Source organism: Raphanus sativus, chromosome 6, assembly GCF_000801105.2.
Source record: "Raphanus sativus cultivar WK10039 chromosome 6, ASM80110v3, whole genome shotgun sequence".
NCBI lineage: Eukaryota > Viridiplantae > Streptophyta > Magnoliopsida > Brassicales > Brassicaceae > Raphanus > Raphanus sativus.
This window is the reverse complement of record NC_079516.1, coordinates 13,169,378-13,191,211: the sequence shown is the minus strand read 5'-3', so window position 1 is coordinate 13,191,211 and position 21,834 is coordinate 13,169,378. Positions and strand designations below refer to the sequence as shown.

The following is a 21,834-nucleotide window of genomic DNA, read 5'->3' as shown; positions in this document are numbered from 1 at the left end:
CCATGTGCTCCACATCCATGCCGCAGCTTCTCCAGATCAATGTCTCTCCGACCAATCCGTCCACCATCCATACAGCCTCCGCCGCTCCTAGTGCTCGGTCGTCGTTCCATATTGCAACTGCTCTCCTCTCTTTTGGATCTTGGTACTTTACAGCCATGTGTAAGTGGGGTTCCACTGTTGACCAAGGCTTCAGATCTGTACCGAAAACTGTTAGAGCTTAAGTTAGTGAGCAGAGATTATTTGAGTGAGGTTTTGCATAGGATGCTAAGGTTTTCTGGTGGATTCACCGGACTCCTTTTTGTGCAAATAATATTGTATTCTGCTTGTGTGAAGCTTTTACCGATGGGTTCATTGGGATCAGTCCTATTTCGAGTTTCTTCCTCATTTGGAGAGAAAATCTCGTCACCATATTCTTTTTCCATGGAAAGAGATGTTTTCTTGGCAACAATGCCGAGTGTCTGCTTCAGTTTCCTCATCGGTTTGTATTCTTGTATAGCGGTCTCCACGGGACCTGAAGATGCAATCGAAATCACTTCGGTGGTTCTCGTTGATGAGTTCTGGACCTTAACGTCACATGTGACTATTTTCATGCTGTACGACTTTGTCGTGAAAGCTTTTTCGACGCATTCAAACTTCGTTTTGAATTCGCTGTCATCTTCGATTGAAGACCTATCCTGCTTAGTTAATTTATCTGTTCTAGTTTATGTTTACTATCAAAGAGGATGGATAATTCCCTCTTTCTATTGTATTGCAGAAGATTAAGTATGAATGAAAGTAAGTTTGTGTTTCAAAAAAAAAAAAAAAACCGGTTGACATATATTATATCATTCTTAGTATACTCAAATGTTGTTTACATGTATACTCGATATCACACTATATCAAAATCGGTTTTTATTATGTGATCTTAGTGAAGATGATATCAAAACCGAGTGTTGCTTTTGTTGTGTTACTTTTGGATCATTTTATGTTAACTTGTATCAAATAATCAATGATAATTCAATGTATACTCGAGATCATTTGCAACGTCAATATCCATCTATCAATGAAATAAATCAAGAAATATGGAAATTATGGTATTGATTGCCATAAAATAATTTTCAAAGATCTTAAAGGTATTGTCAACAGCACAATAGTTGCATGACAAGGCTTGGTTGCCGTATGAATATTTCAAATTAGTAAATATGAAGCTAAATATGACACTAATTCCGGTTATATATGTACTCATTAATATTGGCCGAATTTGGGAACGAAATTTCACTGCGAAACCGAAACATATATTCATATTCTTGATCGTCACTGTATGAAATTGAATTTAATTCCGTTGACTAGAATCTCAGTTTGTTTCATTTGTTGACAACCGTCTTTGTAGTTAAGTACATTTCCTATATTAATCATATGCAATGTAAAATCGATAAAAAATCACTATTTTTTTTATAAACTTCAACCTTTGGTCTCATTCATTTCATCTCAAGCATAAACTGATGCTATAACAACTTCTTGAGACGGTTTCTGTTCGTTATTGGTTTAAACAGGCTGGTCTTGATTTTGTTTTTCATATATAAACGATTATATTGATGTATTCAAAAAGAGGTCCATACTGAATTTAAAATGAAATTCATTAACTTAAGCATCAAAACTTTTAATTTTGAAATTAACATTAATGATAATAGAAATTTATTTAGTCACTATATAACACTCAAATCCGGTTAATTTATAGTCAAATAAATTTTTAGTATGGTCATATTTATGATAATTGAAATCAACATTAATGGTAACATGAGTTTATTTGGTCAAATATAAAACTCAAATCCGGTTAAGTTTATAGTCAAATATAATTTTTAATGTTATTGCCTATATTTTATTTTCTTGCATTTAATACTTTCCAAAATTTTCAAAGAGGGATCGAGCAATAAGGATTTCTAGGATTGGTTTTCAAATTGATTCTCGGACTGAATTGATGCGGTCTAAACCCTAACAGTTGTGAATATATATATATATATATGTTGGAGATAAACATGAAGCTAGCTTAGAGTCTAAGCAACACCAATCCTAAGTGTATTAGGATTAGGAATATTATTACCTAAGAGTTTAGGAATATTAAGTTCTATATAAGAGATGCAAGAGTGTTGCATTCAATATAAGAGTTTTATATTGTGAGTTTGAGAGCTTAAGGTTTTTGAGTGTTTCCTTAAGAGAGATTAATAAAGAGAGTTCTCTATAATTGAGTTGAGTTTCTATATCAAGTTAAGTTCTAAGACATATATTGAGCTTTTATTTGGTATCAGAGCTAAAACTAAATTGAGAAGAAGATGTGAGACATTGTTCTTGCAAAGAAGGAAGGAGGTCCTTCCTCAATACGGTGTCCGATGTTGACCACTATGAATTACACCGTGTGGTCAATACAGATGAAGGTTGTGCTCGGTGTTCACGAAGTATGGGAGATCGTGGAAGAAGAATCAACTGATAAAAAGAAAAATAATATGGCTACAGCACTTATTTTTCAATCAATTGCAGAAACTATGATCTTACAAGTTGGACACTTAGGCTCAGCAAAGAAAGTGTGGGAAGCAATAAAGACGCGTAATGTTGGAGCAGAGAGGGTGCGAGAAGCACGACTTCATACTTTAATGTTAGAGTTTGATCGGATAAAGATGAAGGAAACAGAGAAGATAGATGACTTTGTTGGTAAGATAACTGAGATAACTTCAAAGGCAACTGCGTTGGGAGAGACCATTGAAGAGTATAAACTCGTCAAGAAACTACTTGGAAGCCTTCCAAGAAAGAAGTGGATATATATGGTTGCGTCTATGGAGCAAAATCTCGATCTAAAGACTGCAACGTTTGAAGATGTTATCGGTCGTTTGAAAACGTATGAGAAGCGTGTCAGTGAGGAAGAAGAAGAAGACACAACTGAGAACCAGAGCAAACTTATGTACTCAAACACAGAGTCACAAAACAGAGATTACTATGGAGGACGTGGACGGGGTGGTCGTAACAACAGAGGAAGAGGACGTGGTAGATCGTCATGGGATAATGGAAGATCATATTGGGATAATCGAGACACATCCAAGATCACATGTTTCAGATGTGATAAGTTGGGTCACTTTGCAGCCACTTGCCCCGACAGATTACTTAAACTACAAGAGGCAACAGAGAGTAAAGATGGTGATGAAACACAAGAAGCAGAGAAACTTATGATGCACGAAATCGTTTACCTTAACGAACGAAACGTAACACCAAAGGAGTTCGAATCTCACACAGATAACGATAGAGTTTGGTACTTAGACAACGGAGCGAGCAACCATATGACAGGAAATCTGAGATACTTCAACTCATTGGATGATACAGTCACCGGAAAGGTTCGTTTTGGAGATGATTCGAGGATAGATATTAAAGGAAAAGGATCCATTATGTTTGTGAGTGAAGACGGGAAGAAGAAGATACTTGCAAACGTCTATTTTATTCCAGATCTAAGGAGCAATATCATAAGCCTCGGGCAAGCAACAGAGTCGGGATGTGATGTGAGAATGAGAGAAGATTACCTTACCTTGCACGACAGAGAGGGAAACTTGATTGTAAAAGCACCCCGATCGAAAAATAGGCTGTACAAGGTGATGATGGATATTGAAGAAACCAAATGTTTACAAACACAGGTTCAATGCGAACATTCAAGGTGGCACGCACGTCTTGGACATCTTGGAGTAGATGCGTTGAAAAAGATGGTGAATAAGCAACTTGTAACAGGCCTCCCAGAGTTTAAAGTCGAGAAAGAAGTGTGTAGTTCATGCTTACGAGCTAAACAAATAAAACAACCGTTTCCAAGTTCAACAAGTTATCGTGCAACCCAAGTACTAGAGCTAGTACATGGTGACCTATGCGGGCCAATAACACCATCCACTGCAGGGAAGAACAGATATATATTTGTACTCATCGATGATTGCTCAAGATACATGTGGTCTATACTGCTGAAAGAAAAATCAGAGGCATTCGAAAAATTTAAAGTGTTTAAACAAATCGTTGAAACAGAAACAAATATGACCATCAAGACGTTGAGAACTGACCGAGGAGGAGAGTTTACAAGCACAGAATTTCGTGACTTCTGTGAAAAGGAAGGAATGCAGCGACACTTGACTGCTCCATACACTCCGCAGCAAAACGGAGTTGTCGAGAGACGAAACAGAACGTTATTAGAGATGACAAGAAGCATAATGGCACATATGGGAGTACCAACTTACTTATGGGGTGAGGCAGTACGACACTCGACCTATCTTATAAATAGGATTGCAACTAAGACTCTGAGTTCACAGACACCATATGAAGCGTTTAAAGGAAGAAAGCCAAACATCAAGCATCTCCGAGTGTTTGGATGTATCGCACATACTAAGATTGAGGCTACGAATTTGAGAAAGCTTGATAGTAGGTCTCGTACTCTTGTGCACCTAGGAACCGAGCCAGGCTCCAAGGCATATCGACTATTTAACCCGACACATCAGAAAATAGTCATTAGCAGAGATGTTGTGTTCGAAGAAGAAAAAGCTTGGCCATGGAATCAATCAAAACGAGATGAGACAGAGGCATCTGGAGCATTCAAAATCGTGTTTGGAAAACACGGAAATCAAGGTCTTGAGGAAACTAACAACGAAGATAAAGAAGCCACATTCGAGAAAGAAGATAATGTTTCAGAACAAGAAGCAGAGGAAGCAGAGGAAACAGAGGAAGCAGAGGAAGCAGAAGAAGACGATGAAACAGAGGAGTTTCAAGCACGGAGATCAACGAGAATCAGAACCAAACCTGCGTATCTTGATGACTATGTTTATCTTGCAGAGGTCGAGGGAGAAAGACTACTGCTATTACTAAATGAAGAGCCATGGGATTTCAAATCTGCGATGGAGGAGAAGGTTTGGCGCCTAGCTTGCGAGGAAGAAATAAACTCAATAGTGAAAAATAAGACATGGGATCTTGTTGATTTACCACCAGGAGCAAAAGCGATAGGTCTAAAGTGGATTTTTAAGATAAAAAGGAACGCAGACGGAAGCATCAACAAGTATAAATCAAGACTAGTAGCCAAAGGGTATATTCAACGTCATGGCATCGATTTTGAGGAGGTGTTTGCACCAGTGGTACGCATAGAGACTGTGAGATTTCTCGTAGCACTAGCCGCATCAAAAGAATGGGAGATTCATCACTTAGATGTCAAGACCGCGTTTCTACATGGCGACTTGAAAGAAGTTGTGTATGTTAAGCAACCGGAAGGGTTCGAAGTAGAGGGAAAGGAAGATAAAGTCTATAAGCTTAACAAAGCTTTGTATGGATTACGACAAGCTCCGAGAGTATGGAATGAGAAGCTAAATAAAGTTTTAGAAAAGCTAAAGTTCAAGCGATGCGCTAAGGAACCAGCACTGTATCGCAAGGAGGTGGAGGATCAGTTGTTATTAGTCGCCGTATACGTTGACGACTTATTGGTTACAGGTTCGAAGCAGACTATGATATACGAGTTTAAGAGTGAGATGTCAAGAAACTTCGAGATGAGTGATCTCGGGTTATTAACCTACTACCTTGGGATTGAAGTTAAACAAGAGAAAGGAAGGATAACCTTACACCAAGGTCGATACGCGAGGAAGATTCTCACCGAAGCCGGCATGGATGACTGCAATGCTATACAAACACCAATGGAGTTTGGTCTGAAATTGTCAAAATCAGAGGAAGAAGAAGGCATTGATGAACGTGATTACAGACGTAAAATTGGGTGCTTGCGCTACCTACTCCACACGAGACCGGACCTAGCTTTTTCTGTCGGTTTACTCAGTCGTTACATGCATTGTCCAAAAGTCTCGCATGGAGTAGCTTTAAAAGCAGTACTACGGTATCTTAAAGGAACGACGGAGCTTGGTCTTGTCTATAACAGGGCAAGTACAATGAGACTCGAAGGGTTTAGTGATTCTAGTCACAATGTTGACGAGGATGACGGAAGAAGTACTACAGGCCACTTATTTTATTTGAATAACTGTCTAATTACGTGGTGTTCGCAGAAACAAGAAACAGTGGCCTTGTCATCATGTGAAGCGGAGTTTATGGCTGCAACAGAGGCTGCAAAACAAGCCATATGGCTTCAAGAGTTATTGGGAGAAGTCATCGGAGTGCCTAGTGATCGAGTTGTGATACGGCTTGACAATAAATCAGCCATAGCACTCACAAAGAATCCGGTCTTCCATGGTCGCAGTAAACATATTCATAAGCGTTACCACTTCATTCGAGAATGCATTGAAAACGAGTTAGTTGATGTCGTGCATGTGCCAGGAACAAAACAAAAGGCAGATATTTTGACTAAAGCGTTAGGAAGAATCAAGTTCAAAGAAATGAAGGACCTTGTAGGAGTTCAAGAGATAGGAGAAAATAACTTCAAGTTTAAAGGGGAGAATGTTGGAGATAAACATGAAGCTAGCTTAGAGTCTAAGCAACACCAATCCTAAGTGTATTAGGATTAGGAATATTATTACCTAAGAGTTTAGGAATATTAAGTTCTATATAAGAGATGCAAGAGTGTTGCATTCAATATAAGAGTTTTATATTGTGAGTTTGAGAGCTTAAGGTTTTTGAGTGTTTCCTTAAGAGAGATTAATAAAGAGAGTTCTTTATAATTGAGTTGAGTTTCTATATCAAGTTAAGTTCTAAGACATATATTGAGCTTTTAATATATTTCTAGCTACAAGCCTACGATATCAAAACCGATAACAGAAAATGAGTGTTATGAATTTCATGACTTGAAGCCAAAAAAGTCTATGTGTCATAATAATGGCTCATATTTTTATATATATGTCTTGATCTGCCCTCTTAACTTAAGCACCAAAACTTTTAAATTTGAAACTAACATTCATTGTAATAGTAATTTATTTAGAGGTTGATTGTTTGTAGTTTTTAAACTAGTTTTTGGTTTTTGATTCTGTAAAAACTACTTTTTTACCAATCAAGATTTTAAAAAAATAGATTTCCTAAAAACTAGGGAAACCAGATTTTAGAATAACTACCTACTTCTTCATAGAAACCAAAAACCATGTTTTTTGGGTTTTCCTCAGCAACAGTACGTGACTTATGTCATATTTATTTCCTTTTTCTTTTTGTTGAAATATTAATATTACTATATTTATGTATTAACTTATGATGATTAAATAAAAAGAGACTAGTGATGAAATGTAACTATTTTATATTACTAAGAGTCAACAAACAATTATCTATCATTGAAGATTAAATTCTAAAATTACAAAATAACTTATATAGTGAAAATATTTTCTTCTTTTATATACTTTGCAGTATTTTTTAATTTTAATTTAAAGAACTTTTAGTAAAAATAATTTGCAACCCAATTTTGCAAAAACTAATTATTAATTATGCACTATTTATGTGTAAAATTATATAGTATTAAAATCTAAATATTGTATTTTTATAACATTTTATTTATATAAATATATGGAAGAAATTTGAGATGAAAATAGTATATTTATAAATTATTAGTTATCTAGAAAGAGACGTAATTTAAAGTTTACTTATTGATATTACCATATTTAAAATTATAAAAACATTTTATTTAATTTGTTTTATAATTTTAAATTATTGTGTATTGTTAAATATCATTTTTTTCATGTAAATGTAAAATTAAATACTTTTAAATGCAAATTATATTAATAATAATTTTATTTTTTTAATTTTTAAATATTTTTATTCTTTAATTTCTGTACTTTTAAAGACAATAGTGATATTTTTTTTATTGATTTCATAATTATTTTACTATTAATAATTTATTTTAATTTCAAAAACAAAAACCAAAATCTAAAATCACCAATCAAGTTTTTCAAAAAACCAAATCTACAGCAGAATCAGAAACCAAAAATTAAAAACCAAAATCTAAAAACTAAAAACAAAAGCCAAAAACTAAAAACTAATAATAAAAACTAAACAAACAATCAGCACCTTAGTCACTATATAAAACTCAAATCCGGTTAAATTATAGTCAAACAAAATTTTAATATGGTCACATTTATCATAATTTAAATTAACATAAATGGTAATAGGAGACTTTTAATTTCAAAATCAACATTAATGGTAATAAGAGTTTATTTAGTCAATATATTAAAACTCAAAACCGGTTAAGTTTATAGTCAACTATAATTTTTAATGTTATTGCTTTCTTTGCATTTAATACGTTCCAAATTTTTCAAAGAGAGATCAAACAATAAGGTTCTCGGATTGATTTTCAAATTGGTTCTCGAATGAACTGATGCGGTTTAAACCCTATCAGTTGTGAATATATATATATATATATATATATAAACATACTAAATTTCTAGCTACGATATTACAAAACAATAACAGAAAAATAAGGTCATGAATTTGATCTCTAACTTGAAGCCAAAGAAGTCTATGTGTCATAATAATGACACATATTTTTACATGTATGTCTTGATATACCCACTTAATTTGGCAACTATTATTGTTAATCAGATTACATTTATCTTTTTTTTAGGGATTTGGCGGAACAGTATAAAATTATGAAAACTATAACATGTTAGTTTATTAAGAAGACTATTACTCTTAATTGTAGACAAGGAAAACCTGAGAAACGAAAATATTTTTTTTCTTTTACTAAAAAAACAATTTTGAATAGCTGCGTTTTTTTGCTATTTTTATCAAGGTGTCTATTTCTTATTAATAAAAAACACTTAAAAATCATTACTTTTCAATTTATAGCAAAATCATATAATACATAGGGCATAATATATAGCAAACTTTGATTTAAATTGATGTCCAAGTAATATAGACTAAGAGTAAATATTACACTTTAAAAAAACAGTTGGATCACAATATAAATTAACCTTGAACAATTTAAAGAAAATCTCATTAATGAGGATCGCCGAATATTAGTTTTATCATGTCATATAAATTTATGTATTGATTAATATAAGTTTTTTTAGAAATTGGATTTTTGACTTACTAATTTTTCAGTTAATTCTATGGTGCAAATTGACATCTTAATTAAGTGTTACCTAAGTAAAATCTTTTTTTAATTAATACAAATTTAAGGTTACTATTTTTTAAATGTTTCTCTATAAATATATAGTTAATGTTAATCACGATTAATTTGATGATTGTTTGTTGTTTTTGTAAAAACTACTTTTCGTCCAATTTAGCTTTTAGTTTTTATTATCATAAACCCATTTAATTTGCCAATCAAAATTTTTAACAATTGGATTTTCTAAATTTTAGGAAAAATAGTTTTTAAAAATTTCAACTAATTTAAGAAGAAAAATCAAAACCAAATTTTTGGGCTTTTAGTAAAAACGAATTTTATTTCTTTTTACAAAAAGTACTACACACACATATATATATATATATAATCAAATAATAATTAAGTAAATTATATTTCCTAAAGAGAAATTTTCCATACAATTTTTTGTAGATAAGATATCATTTAAAGATGACAAAAATATATTATTTAAACAATAATGTAAAATAATTTATTTGTGGCTCATATCTGTATTAAAATCTTCAGTGCATATTAAATGGATCCTTATCTTCATAGAGAAGATTTCCAGGCAAAAGCCCAGTATAACCAAGAAACTGGCCTACCTTGTTACTGAATCCTCTTGCATGTAACAGGGTAGCCTTTTTTTGCTAAGAACCAACCTACTTTGAAAAGAAAATATATGCAATCACATAATTTAGAGGTTCAATATGTATAGCGGTTGTCTGCATTTGTTTTCTTGGCTATGAATTTTGTGGGTATTATAAGTGTTCATGACTTCAACCCTTGCAGTAGAAGAAAAACATATCCTTAGGTCGATTGCTTCTGAACAATGGTTAGAATCAAACATTAGATGCTGTTTTAGTGATAATATCCCCTATACATTATTTGAAAAGTAATTTTGGTACATATCATTTCTATAATCAGTTTCACAAAAGAAATATGACATAATATTAAAATTGAAGATATGGCTTTCGAAAAATAGGATATGAATTATTTTGTTTAATGTTGACTTATATTTCTGGTAAATTTTTTAAAATATGGTAATAATTCATACATTACATTTAATATTGATATTTATTTTTGGTAAAAAAAATAAATATGGTAATTTCTTATACATCATCTATAAAATAAAATATATTCGTATATAGCATTACAAATTTTGAAATATTATTTTATTTTATTTTCTATAATTATACAATATGTATTACTAAAGCTTTCAAAATTTACTACAATTTTTGAAAACTTAGATTTCTAATCATAAAATCATTAGTTTCTTATATATCTATAAATTTTATAAATATTATTTAGTTTAAATTTTTGATAATTATACAATTTTATATCATTTTTTAGTTTTATACAGATTGATTTAATATATTTAAACAATATAAATAGATAGAAAATACTATCTACGATTATAATTTAATCATGTACATATATATTCTTCAATATATTTTTAACAAAAATATTTTTTCTTAATTTAATATGTAACTATATCAAATCTATATTTAAATATTGGTAAAAATAATTAATTCTATAATATTTCATAAACTTTATTTAAATATAACTTAAATTTTGAAAAAAAAATTACTGCACATGACATGGTGCAGGAAAACATTTAGTTTCTTTTAAAAAACAAATCTGAGTAGTATAATGATTAACCTAAAACTTTGGGATGATTAGATAGAAAAATATGGTTGAGACGGTATACCAAAGTCAATCCAAATAATTATTGAAGACATTCTTAGGTAATAACATCATCATCTGGTAATCAACTGTCAGCTTCCTTTATTGCCCAGAGATCCAATTAGGATAGTGTTCGACACATAGCAAGGACTATATACATCAGAAAATAAAGATTATACTATAATAGGTACAGTAAAGAGAGACATAAATATTCTGTAATCATCAAAAATCGAAATATATAATAATCATTTCATCCAACTTCTTATAAAGAGATGTTTTTATCTTAAATATAGTTTAGGCTAAATACAACTTAGAATTGAAAAGTGCTGAAATGATAATATATACATAGATTCTCGAATTTGGTCGATTTTTTTTCACTTTGAACATGGCATGGCGTGCATCGGCCACCCTGAGTTTTGGTGTAATAAGGTAAACATTATCTAATCTATTTGTACAAAAAGAAAAACATTATATATAGAGAGAATCTAGATGACAAATATATATGTTTAACCAAAAATGAAGGATGCAAAAAAAGAAGGAAAAAACGATGCAAAAGAAGATGCAAAGAATAGAGAACCACATGAATCTTATTAGAGAGTACCCCCACGACCCACCTCTATCACTTCGTTGCTTTTCATTTTTTGTTTTTATTTCAAAAGGAGATTCCAATCGATCGATGACTATGTTCAGCAACAGATATGCAATATTCATAAGAAATAATTGTAAAAAATTGTAACTACAGTTGACAGCGCAACCGAAAACAGTGATCTCTTGATTATATATATTTTTTCTTTAAATAATAACATAAGTATTCCTTTCTTATATTTGATCAAAAAAGCATTCCTTTTATATTTGATAAAATAAGTCTTCCTTTTTATATATAAATAAAATATATATTTAAAAAAACAGTAAGTAAAAAGGTAAAATCTAAAAAAAAAGCTTCTTCATTTTGTTTTCCACGTATGGGCTTTCGCTACATGTTGCCATGGTCCCAAAAGAATATGGCTGAAATTATGGATAAAGATCATTTTCTTCCTATGCTTTTTTCAATCTTATTAACTCAGTGACTAATGGATCATCATTTCAACTAGACATATTTCACACAATCTTTTAATCAAATATACATACGATGATCTTTCAAAAAAAAAATGTACATACGATGATACTATATGTAATATTCCAATAGACTAATCAACTAATTTCCCTACCAAAACTAATAAATTAATAAACACCAGCCGATGTTTAGAAGTGAGTGTACATGTATTATCTCAAATCTCAATAAACAGAGTGAAGTGTATCCTTAACTCAGAATTTTCGACATTTGCAATATGATAACGTTAATAAGTCTAAGTTTTACGTCAAACAGTAGTGGCATTGAGAACGAAACTACAGTTTTTGACGTGAAGAAGTGTTTAATTAATCACGATATAAAGGTAAACAAAAAGAAGACCAGGTTCGTGTGATGTTGGTGGTGATTAATATAACAAAAGTATTCGTATACGAATTCTCGACTGTAATAGAACATGAGTAACAGCATGAACTATCAAGGAACAAATAAATTGTCGAAAATATTAGATAGATAGAACTGAGGTATCGGGTGGAAAATAAAAATAAGAAACGTCACTAAAAAGTTCACCAAACAACCGCAAAAAGTTACAAATTCAAGAAAAGTGAGAAGGATCAACGCAATCTAGATGCTTGGGTGAGATTCGATGCGAGCATTGTGAAAGGATAATAATGAGTTTTAGTTTGCGAGATAAACTAAGATCATAAATAAAATGTAATGGACATGTTACGACCGATGAGTTTGAATGTTAACCAGAGCCGTTGTTCTTTTTTTTTTTGCTTCCAAGCATATAATATAGATCAGTGCTTGGAAGAGCCAGTGGAGAACATTCTGAAATGAGTGTTGAGGCTTAAGGTTTGCATTTTTCATAGCGATCAGCCATATGCTAAGGAACTTATATGTAATTAAAAGTAGAAAAACTTATCTGGAAAAACGATGCCTGCACCAAATGATATTGGCCCAAGGGACATCAAAATAACTACAATGAAACACGAGTAAGTGAGGAACATTGTGGGATTTTCTCAACTTGGTTAAAATATATAGGATCATCTAGAACGAGGATCTTAGTGATTCCTCTATATAGGCTACAGTCCAAACTGGTCCTTACTAAATTGTAGATGTGCAGCTTTTTTCTTCCAATGATATGGTGGTGTTGGTGTCGGCTTTTAGTTGAATAGTGGGTTATGACCCGGGGAATCAATAAACACGTCATGGCCTACTTGGGTGGTTTCCAAATTTATGGTGTGATTACATCCCCTAGCTCAATGTCAATAACGAGAGTTGATGAAATATAACGTGTGCCCAAAGCAGACGAGACACCTAGTTATATAGAAAGTAAACCTATATATTCGTGTGATGAAACATCATAATACAAGACAAAATTTGGAAGGAGGAACAAAACCTAGTACATATATGTAGTCACAGAACTTAAAACACCTTGCAACTATTCCAATCACAAATTAGTTTTTTTTTATTCCAATCACAAATTAAGGTGGGTTCCAAACTAAGAGCAGCTCCAATGCTAGGTTTTAGAGGAGATCTAACAATAAAAAGAAAAGAAAAAAACTAAAAGAAATTAAGGAAAGAGAATGAAAAAGTTCTAATCTTGAGACAATTCAAAACCTTTGCTTGCATCTTTTCTCCGCATATCATTATCTAAATAATCTAGTGATTTAATTTAAATCAAAACTTAGTTATCTAACTTGAATACTATTTTTTTTCTAAGAACCTTTGTTTTACAACCTGACTGATAATGTTGCTCTATATGAACCCCAAAGAGGAATAAAGAGAATCAAGTCAACAAGAAGTTACATGTTTGTTTAAGAAATCATGAGAATCTAGAGAATGGATTTGAGAGTGTGCAAAAAAAAGGAAGGGAAATGAGAGTATGTGAAAGGTGGTAACTGGTAAGAGACGAACAATAATGGAACAACAACAAAAGTGGCAAACAAATAGGACCTACGTCGAAAATAACGAGTGGTATTACAGGAGCCCTTCAATTCTCAATGATCAACAATAATGTCTATCACTTTCCCGCTTCACTATTTTTACAGTATCCATGACCCAACTGTTTTTTTTTTCAAATTTATTTTCTTCTTTTGGCAATTGTGTTAATAAAATTAAGTTACAGATGTTTTTATATCTAATTAATATACTTTATCTAAACCAAAAATTTAAACATACATTAATCTTGCACGTCAATAGTGCTAATCCTTCTTTTTGTGCTAGAAATACTTCAAAATAAATATGTATAGCTAAATGTAGTAAAATATATATGCAACATCATTTTGCAAACATATATTCGTCTTGTTAGAAAATAATTGCAAGCTAGTTTAAACAAATTGATATATTTAAGTAATTAATAATCCACTTACCAAAATATCTATATATATAGAGTGTAACTCGGTAGCTCACCACCATCACACAATTCATTTCTCTTCTTCACAAGCTTCTTTAGTCTGAACCTAGTGTTATAAATTTCAAATATTCCAAGGATATGTAGAAAGCAAAATTCGAAATCTACTTGAAAAGAAACATGAAAACACCTAGCAGCTCTGTGGGTAAGACCCAGGAGGGCTTCTCGATTTGTCTTATATTCAGATGTATCAGAGTTCTCATCAACAGATCTATTTCTTTCTTACCTTTTTAGAAAATCTCCTTTCATATTTTAGTTTCCTCAAGTATATTTTCTCAACATAGTATTTCATTTGGTGTTATTTAAGAGATTATAACATTTTACACCTTAGTGTTCATATATCGAAGAAAATGTCAAGAAAACCATGTTGTGTCGGAGAAGGGCTGAAGAAAGGGGCATGGACCACCGAGGAAGACAAGAAACTCATCTCTTACATCCACGAGCATGGAGAAGGTGGCTGGCGCGACATTCCCCAAAAAGCTGGTTAGTATATAATTTACACGTTTATTTAGGATTTGTTTTACTGAAACTTTAGTATTTTTTGTATAATATTTTGATGAGAATATGGTGTTTAATATAGGGTTGAAAAGGTGTGGAAAGAGTTGTAGACTACGATGGACTAACTACCTAAAACCTGAGATCAAAAGAGGCGAGTTTAGTTCGGAGGAGGAACAAATAATCATCATGCTCCATGCTGCTCGTGGCAACAAGTACGTTTATTTTCAACAAAAAGGACGTTTATATGTTTATAGACCCTCCAGTGACTACCATTCTAGTTTCCTCTTTTTATTACGGCAAACAAATTTCACTAACAAGAATTTAGATCACAAAGTCAATATTTAGAATTTCTGAAACACAAGTTATTACATAACCAATGTTGGGATTTATTTAGTTTGTATCCAACTTTTATTGTCTGATATTATCCACTTTTGATTTAAAAGTCAAGTATGCGCGAAAGATTTTTGAAGTTCTTTCCAAAATATCTAGTACTTAATTAGAATTGAATTTTTTATATATTAAATAGTATATGTCTAAACTTTTAATGTGAAACTTTATTTGATATTTCAACAGCTAATACATATACCATATATTATTAAAAAAGTACAACATGAAAGTAAGTTTGACGATGCTTCTAAAATGAAATCTTACTCCGCTAACAAAATAAAATCAACTATTTATTTCTTTCTCATGTATTTGACAATTTTCTGATGCAAAATATGTGTTTGATTAGCAATTTTTGACAAACTTATCCATAAAAAAAGCTTCAAAAAAAATTATAGTATTAATTTTGGTCTTCCATCTCGTTCTTTTCTTTATTCTTGTCTTTAGGTGGTCGGTCATAGCAAGACATTTACCAAGGAGAACCGACAATGAGATCAAGAATTACTGGAACACGCATCTCAAGAAACGTCTGATCGACCAGGGTATTGACCCCGTGACTCACAAGCCACTAGCTTCTAATACTAACCCTACTGTCACCACCACCGCGACTACGCAGCCTGGGAGCTTGCATTCCCTAGATGCATCTAGTCCCGACGACCAATACCCCCGGTCGACTTCAATGCCTTCCATGTCTCTTCCTATTTCCTCCGGCTTAAACACAGTATCCGAGATCACCACAAATGATGGGACACCAGTTAAGGGAGATTCCTTGAGTTGCAAGAAAAGTATTAAGAAATCGAGCTCTACATCAAGGCTTTTAAACAAAGTTGCTGCTAAAGCAACTTCCATCAAAGATATCTTGAGTGCTACTACAATACCATATGGGAGCTTTTCCAATGGCTTCCCTGAGCAGAGTCCCAATGAAGAAGATAGTTCCAAGGCACTCGTTGACTTGGATCCCTTTTCCCAATCATTGTTGTACACTGAGCACGAGATACATGCTACTTCTGATCTTGATATGGATCAGGGTTATGATTTCTCATATTTTCTCGAGAAAATCGGGAGAGATGATCACCACAACGAGGAGCACGACACGAATGTTGAGTATGGTCATGATCTTCTTATGTCCGATGTGTCCCAAGAAGTCTCATCAACTAGCGTTGATGATCAAGGCAATATGATTGGAAACTTCGAGGGTTGGTCAAGTTATCTTCTTGACCATGCTGGTTATATGTATGACACGGACTATGATTTGCTCGAGAAGCAAATCATATGAAATATTTATATTCGAACAGAACGGTTTCATACTAAGTGAAACTTTCCTGAACGAGAAGTTTTATATGTGTTATTATTTGGATGTTTATTAATCGCTAGGGTTTGTATGATGTCAAATAAGGTGTTAATGTTAAGACACCGCAAGAAGTAAGAAAATAGTACTCGAGTTAGGGTTTCTCTGACACTGAGTAACACCTTGCATGGTACCTCACGGATCAATTGGTAATTGATTTGCGCTTGTCACAAACTAACAATGTTTCATAATATTTATTATAATAAAGTTTTTTAAATATTTTTTAGTATCCACTATTTTTTTTAAATTATTATCATATTTTTTTGGAAAAATAATAATTGTTATTCTTTTGTTAAAAGATAAAGTCCATTCTAATCATCAGTCATGCATGCTCTTTCTTTATGATCATATATCAGTGTTTCCAACTTTCCATGGCATGAAGGTGGTGTCATCTTTCGTTGGACTGGACTTTGGAATCGACCACACGAAAAAGACGTTCCAATAGAAAATGTATCTGTGGTCCGTAAAACAATTAGATGAAAGCTAAAGATCAAGAGGTGAAACATATAATTGGAAGTGTGGTCCGTAAACAATTACTTGCTATCAAAATAAAGAAAAAGGCGACAAGATTTTCTCATTGTTTTTTGACAAATTAATAATTCTGTGAAGTCTTACTCTCCCTTTCGTAAGTGGCATTTTGACCCACCTCACTCATCCATCAATGATGTTTTTAATGATTCGTAACGATGCCCCTAGAATCTTACAAAGAGGCACGAAACAAAACACAAAACACAAATTACAAGACTAAAGTCATCACGCACTCGACCTTATTCGTACATGTGTCGCTTGCGACGATGATCGCCTCTTTCAGTGATCTCCGCTTTTTTCTTCTATGAGTTTATCCCATTCCTCTTGAGAAGATTTAGCTTTACCATCATGAAAAGAATTCGGTATTTGTAAATTATAAACAACTTTTGTATTGGTTAAACTATTTAATTTATAAATTTCCTAGCTAATTGTATGTCACCATAACCTTTTACCTTATTTGTTTCATTCCTATCGATATATTGACAATAATTTATAGTAACACACACACGAATGAAAACAAGTAAAACTTCATCCATTTCTTGTTTTTTCTGTCCAAAACTTCATGCATTTCTAGCACCAAATTTTAGCCAAAAAAAAAACTTCATGCATTTCTAATAATGTAAATTAATTAGGTTTATTTTTCTAGCCGTTTCTTGGCCGATTTTGTTGTTATGTTTTGAATGTAGTCTTGATTTGGTAGCATTAGTTAAGTTGGGAAGTTTCATGTTTATATGAACCGCGGTGTTTGACCGTGATGTTCAGCTTAGTTGTTTTTATTAGGGGAAATTTCAGTTTTACCGTAAGTTTGGTATCACAAATTCATCATCTATACTATAGTGTGGTATTAATATAATATGAAATACCTTTAGCCTTCAAATGAATAAGAAATTCTTTTTTTTTCCGAACACATCAAATGAATAAAAATAGGGCTGGGCGTTCGGGTACCCATTCGGGTTTCGGTTCAGTCCATTCGGGTTTCGGGTTTTCGGGGTTAAAGATTTCAGCCCCATTCGGATATTTCTAAATTTCGGTTCGGGTTCGGTTCGGATCTTTACAGGTTCGGTTCGGGTTCGGATAACCCATTTAAAATGTTTTTAAATTTTCAAAATTCATTATATACTTTAAATTTTCAAAATCTATAAGAAAGATAATATATTACATATAAATTTTCATAACATATATGTCAAAATACCTTAATTTAACATATAAATTGGTTTTTTTGAATATTTGGATAAAGAATCAATAGATATTTAACTATTTTGGTGTTTTCAGTATACTTTAGCTATTTTAAACATTTACTTTTGACTATTTGCATATATTTTCCGAGTATTTTGGAAAACTTAAAGGTATCTTATATATTTTTAATATTTTTAATATATATTATATATAAAAATAATGTATATATTTAAGTATATAATTTATTTCGGATACATTCGGGTACCCAAAATATTTCGGTTCGGATCGGGTTCGGTTTCGGTTCTTTAAATACCGAAATTTTGAATCCGTTCGGATATTTAATCAATTTCGGTTCGGGTTCGGTGCTACTTTTTCAGATCGGGTTCGGTTTGGTTTTTCGGGTTCGGATTTTCTGCCTAGCCCTAAATAAGAATATAATCTGAAATACCTCAAAATGAATAAGATAACCATGAAAAAAATATTTTTAATGAAATCATTTATTAACGGGCTTTAAAATAGTTTTAGCTAAGCCCGATAGGCCCATAGTACTGGAAAGAGTATTGTAACGGATGCGGACAGTCAGCAATGTTCTGAGCAAATACAGAGCCAACCGTTTGGGATAAAGGAGCTGCATTGGATCATCATAAGATAATAGATGAAGAATAAGGCGTTGTCCACGAGACGGTAATCACACGTGGGTGGCGTAACATTAGTTGAGGTTTCTCTCTCACTACTAAAACCTTAAAGTAACCCACCAACAAACTCTTTTGGGATTCTGTCTGAAAGGACACGTCGAGCTCATCATCATCTCCTTTCGTTGTGTTGTACATCAGCCCAAGTCAAATGGGCTCGGTACCTCGGTCTTAGGCCTCAAAGGTCGCTCCTTTACCAACCCACTTCCTTTTCTTTCTCCAGGACCAGGTACTTAAAAGTGAATATCTTTTTTATGTGTTCGTGGATATGTGGTCTTGTATGTTTAAGGGAGTAAACCCATGGATTGAAGTTGATGGTGGTGTCACTCCAAAGAATGCATAGAAGGTGAAGCTCACACTTTACTGCTGTAGATGATACTCTTGTGGACATAGAGATCTCTGGATTGTGATTTTTCTGTGAGTTGTTGTAATAGGTTACTGAGGCTGGAGCAAATGCTCTTGTAGCTGGATCAGCTGTATTTGGAGCTAAAGACTATGCAGAAGGTACTAGACTTTGAAAGTTGTATACTAATACTAGCTTGACTAAATTTTTCAACAAACTCAAGCTACACTGTGTATTTTAATTAATTTTTTTTCTTCTTAGTGTTTAGTTTACATGATTATTGCTAAATCTAGATTTGATCATATATTATTTTTTTTTTTAAATTTCCATCATTTACTTTTTTATAAGATTAAATGGGTTAGATGAAACATGAAAAAGCAATAGCATAAAAGAAGTTTTCTCTTTTTTTTTTTTGTGGATTTTCTGCTATTATTTTTTGAAGTTTAAGTTTTTATATTATGTAGTTCAAAAAATTATTATAAATCAATAAAAAATTGACGTCGACAGTTTAGTTGACTAAAAATAAAATATTGATTTAAATATATTTATGGATCACTTATATACTTTTTAGTTGTTTGGTTAAAATGTTTAAAAATGAAAAATTTAGGGCAACTAAATATTAAAAAAAAAACATTATGCTCATGTGTCTAAAATATCTCTTGCAAACACATTATTTTTTGTGGCTTTACAAGAAAATCAAAATCTGATTATATTAATTCGTCTAAACAACTCCTTATCACCAGGAAAAATCGGTTGGCCTATCTCTATTCCCTTCTTTAACATCCAACCCACAATTAATCTACAAAAAAAAATTAAAGGATATATATAAGGACCTTATTTGATAAACCTCATTCAAGATTTTGTGGATATTCAAGAAAACATCTTCAAAGAAAAAGATTGCAAAACTAGAATGAAGAAGACAATGGAAGAGCCAACCAAGATCATGAGAAGATCAATCCACACTTTCCTCCAAAACTACCACCATGCCGCCACCACCGCAGCCGCCCTTGTCCTCCCTTTCTCAGCCGCTCTCCTCCTCTCTCAGGCCTTCTTCTCCTCTTCCTCCTTTCATTTGAGGTTAAACACTCTCTTCCCTGGAGAGGGTACTTTCTCTTCTTCTCTTGATTTCTTCAACCTTAAACTCTCACAAACACTTTCTTCTTCTTTACTCACTCTCCCTTTCTCCCTCACTTTCTTCCTCTTCTCCAAAGCTTACGTCATCAAACTCCTTTCAAACAACCACGACTCTGCTTATTATTACCTTCCTCTTCTCAAAACTTACATTTGTAACTCTCTCTTCCTCCTCTCCGCAAACGCCTCTGCTTTTGCTCTGTTCTTAATAGCTTCAAGAAACTTCTACACTCTATTCTCCTTAGCCTCAGCCATCATCTACTCAATCCTCCTCGCAAACGCCATTGTCATCACCAACCTAGCCTTGGTTTCATCAACGTCCCCTTCCTCCTCAGGAGGATACACAACACTTCTCAAGGCTTGTCTTCTCATTCGCGGAAGAGCTTCAACAGCATTGGCTCTTGCTCTGCCTACTAATCTCGGCTTATCAGGAGTGGAAGCCTTGTTTCAGTACAGAGTAGTGAGGTCTTATTACAAAGGAGATAGAGATATCGCCTTGATAGCTATAGAAGGAACGTTCATAGCTTACTTATACACTCTCTTCTTGGTTCTTGACACCATAGTCAGCTTCCTCTTTTACCAAAGCTGCGTCAAGAACGATGAGGATAAGAAGAGAGGCAGAGAAGACGTGTACTTGATCAAGATCCAAAAATGTGAAACAGAGAACATGAAGATATGCATCAAAGGTCCAAAACGTTTCCAAGAAATCTTTTGATTTCGTGTTTTGGTTTGATGTATTGATTGATAAAAAGCCAAGAAAGGAGATAACAAACTTTTTAGAGATTATTTGATTTTTTTTAAAGGATAATTTCTCAAGTAGCTTTCACTTCAATCAATTACATGATCAGCATACTTCTTTATTCTGCTTTTAATTTATTTTCTTATAATGTAAAGTCATATACAAAAAACTATAGTTAATGTCAATCTTGAAATTCATATTTGGTTAATCCTACAGTGGAATTCCATTGCCGACATAATATGTGTATATTCCTTTAGTTGATGAAGATGTTGAGCAGATTAACATTAAGACAGGGAATGTTTTGTTTTGGAGCATATATAAGTCCAAGCACAATCTTTCATTACAAAGATAGAAGAAGAAAAACAAGAAGATGTCACATTTATATTGAAACTGACAGAGAGCAATTATAGGTTTTGTCCTTTGAAATAAAAGAATCTTAATACCATTTTGTGTCTAATGATAGTGTTTACACTAAAAAGGACAAAAGCTAGTGAGTGGTCTTTATCACACTAATCTCTCTACTTGAAGTTGTGAAAGCAAGAAGTTCTTTAAAACAACATATCTAATTTTCTTCTAGTGGAGAGAATCTGAACAAACCAATTGTACGTTTTATGAGTTAAAAAGATTCAGAGTAGAATTAAAAATGGTTCTAGATTATTATTTTTTTAAAGAAATGATGTCTTGTTCAAAAGGGAATGAAGAAGCAATTATTAAAGATGTAAATCTTAAACACAAAGAGGCGATTGATGGAATCCAAATGAATGAAATATGAGAGAGAGAGAGAGAGAAAAATAAAATAAATTAATTTTAT

General features: G+C 32.6%; 2 protein-coding genes across 3 annotated transcripts; both read left to right on the top strand.

Moving 5' to 3' along the window:
• Positions 1–14,174: 14,174 nt before the first annotated feature.
• On the top strand, positions 14,175–16,518 carry LOC130496874 (transcription factor MYB28-like). 2 transcript variants are annotated; one of them, XM_056989475.1, is made up of 4 exons: positions 14,178–14,329; positions 14,516–14,667; positions 14,765–14,894; positions 15,514–16,518. In XM_056989475.1, the coding sequence occupies exons 2-4, from the start codon at positions 14,535–14,537 to the stop codon at positions 16,340–16,342; spliced, it is 1,092 nt and encodes a 363-aa protein (XP_056845455.1). In that variant the 5' UTR covers positions 14,178–14,329; positions 14,516–14,534; the 3' UTR covers positions 16,343–16,518. The 2 variants fall into 2 exon arrangements, with proteins under 2 accessions (XP_056845454.1, XP_056845455.1); XM_056989474.1 differs by having other exon boundaries at positions 14,175–14,667.
• A 3,339-nt stretch (positions 16,519–19,857) lies between these two features.
• LOC108809116 (uncharacterized) lies at positions 19,858–21,261 on the top strand. Its single transcript, XM_018581246.2, has one exon. It carries the CDS (start codon positions 20,064–20,066, stop codon positions 20,997–20,999), a length of 936 nt encoding a protein of 311 aa, XP_018436748.1. The 5' UTR covers positions 19,858–20,063; the 3' UTR covers positions 21,000–21,261.
• Positions 21,262–21,834: the final 573 nt, after the last annotated feature.

What these genes read in the sequence shown, in the direction of transcription:
- LOC130496874 (XM_056989474.1), top strand. Translation starts at nt 14,535, where the DNA reads ATGTCAAGAAAACCATGTTGTGTCGGAGAAGGGCTGAAGAAAGGGGCA. An exon ending in CGACATTCCCCAAAAAGCTG is followed by an intron (nt 14,668 to 14,764) that starts GTTAGTATATAA and finishes TGTTTAATATAG; the next exon opens with GGTTGAAAAGGTGTGGAAAG. An exon ending in CATGCTGCTCGTGGCAACAA is followed by an intron (nt 14,895 to 15,513) that starts GTACGTTTATTT and finishes TCTTGTCTTTAG; the next exon opens with GTGGTCGGTCATAGCAAGAC.
- LOC108809116 (XM_018581246.2), top strand. Translation starts at nt 20,064, where the DNA reads ATGAAGAAGACAATGGAAGAGCCAACCAAGATCATGAGAAGATCAATC.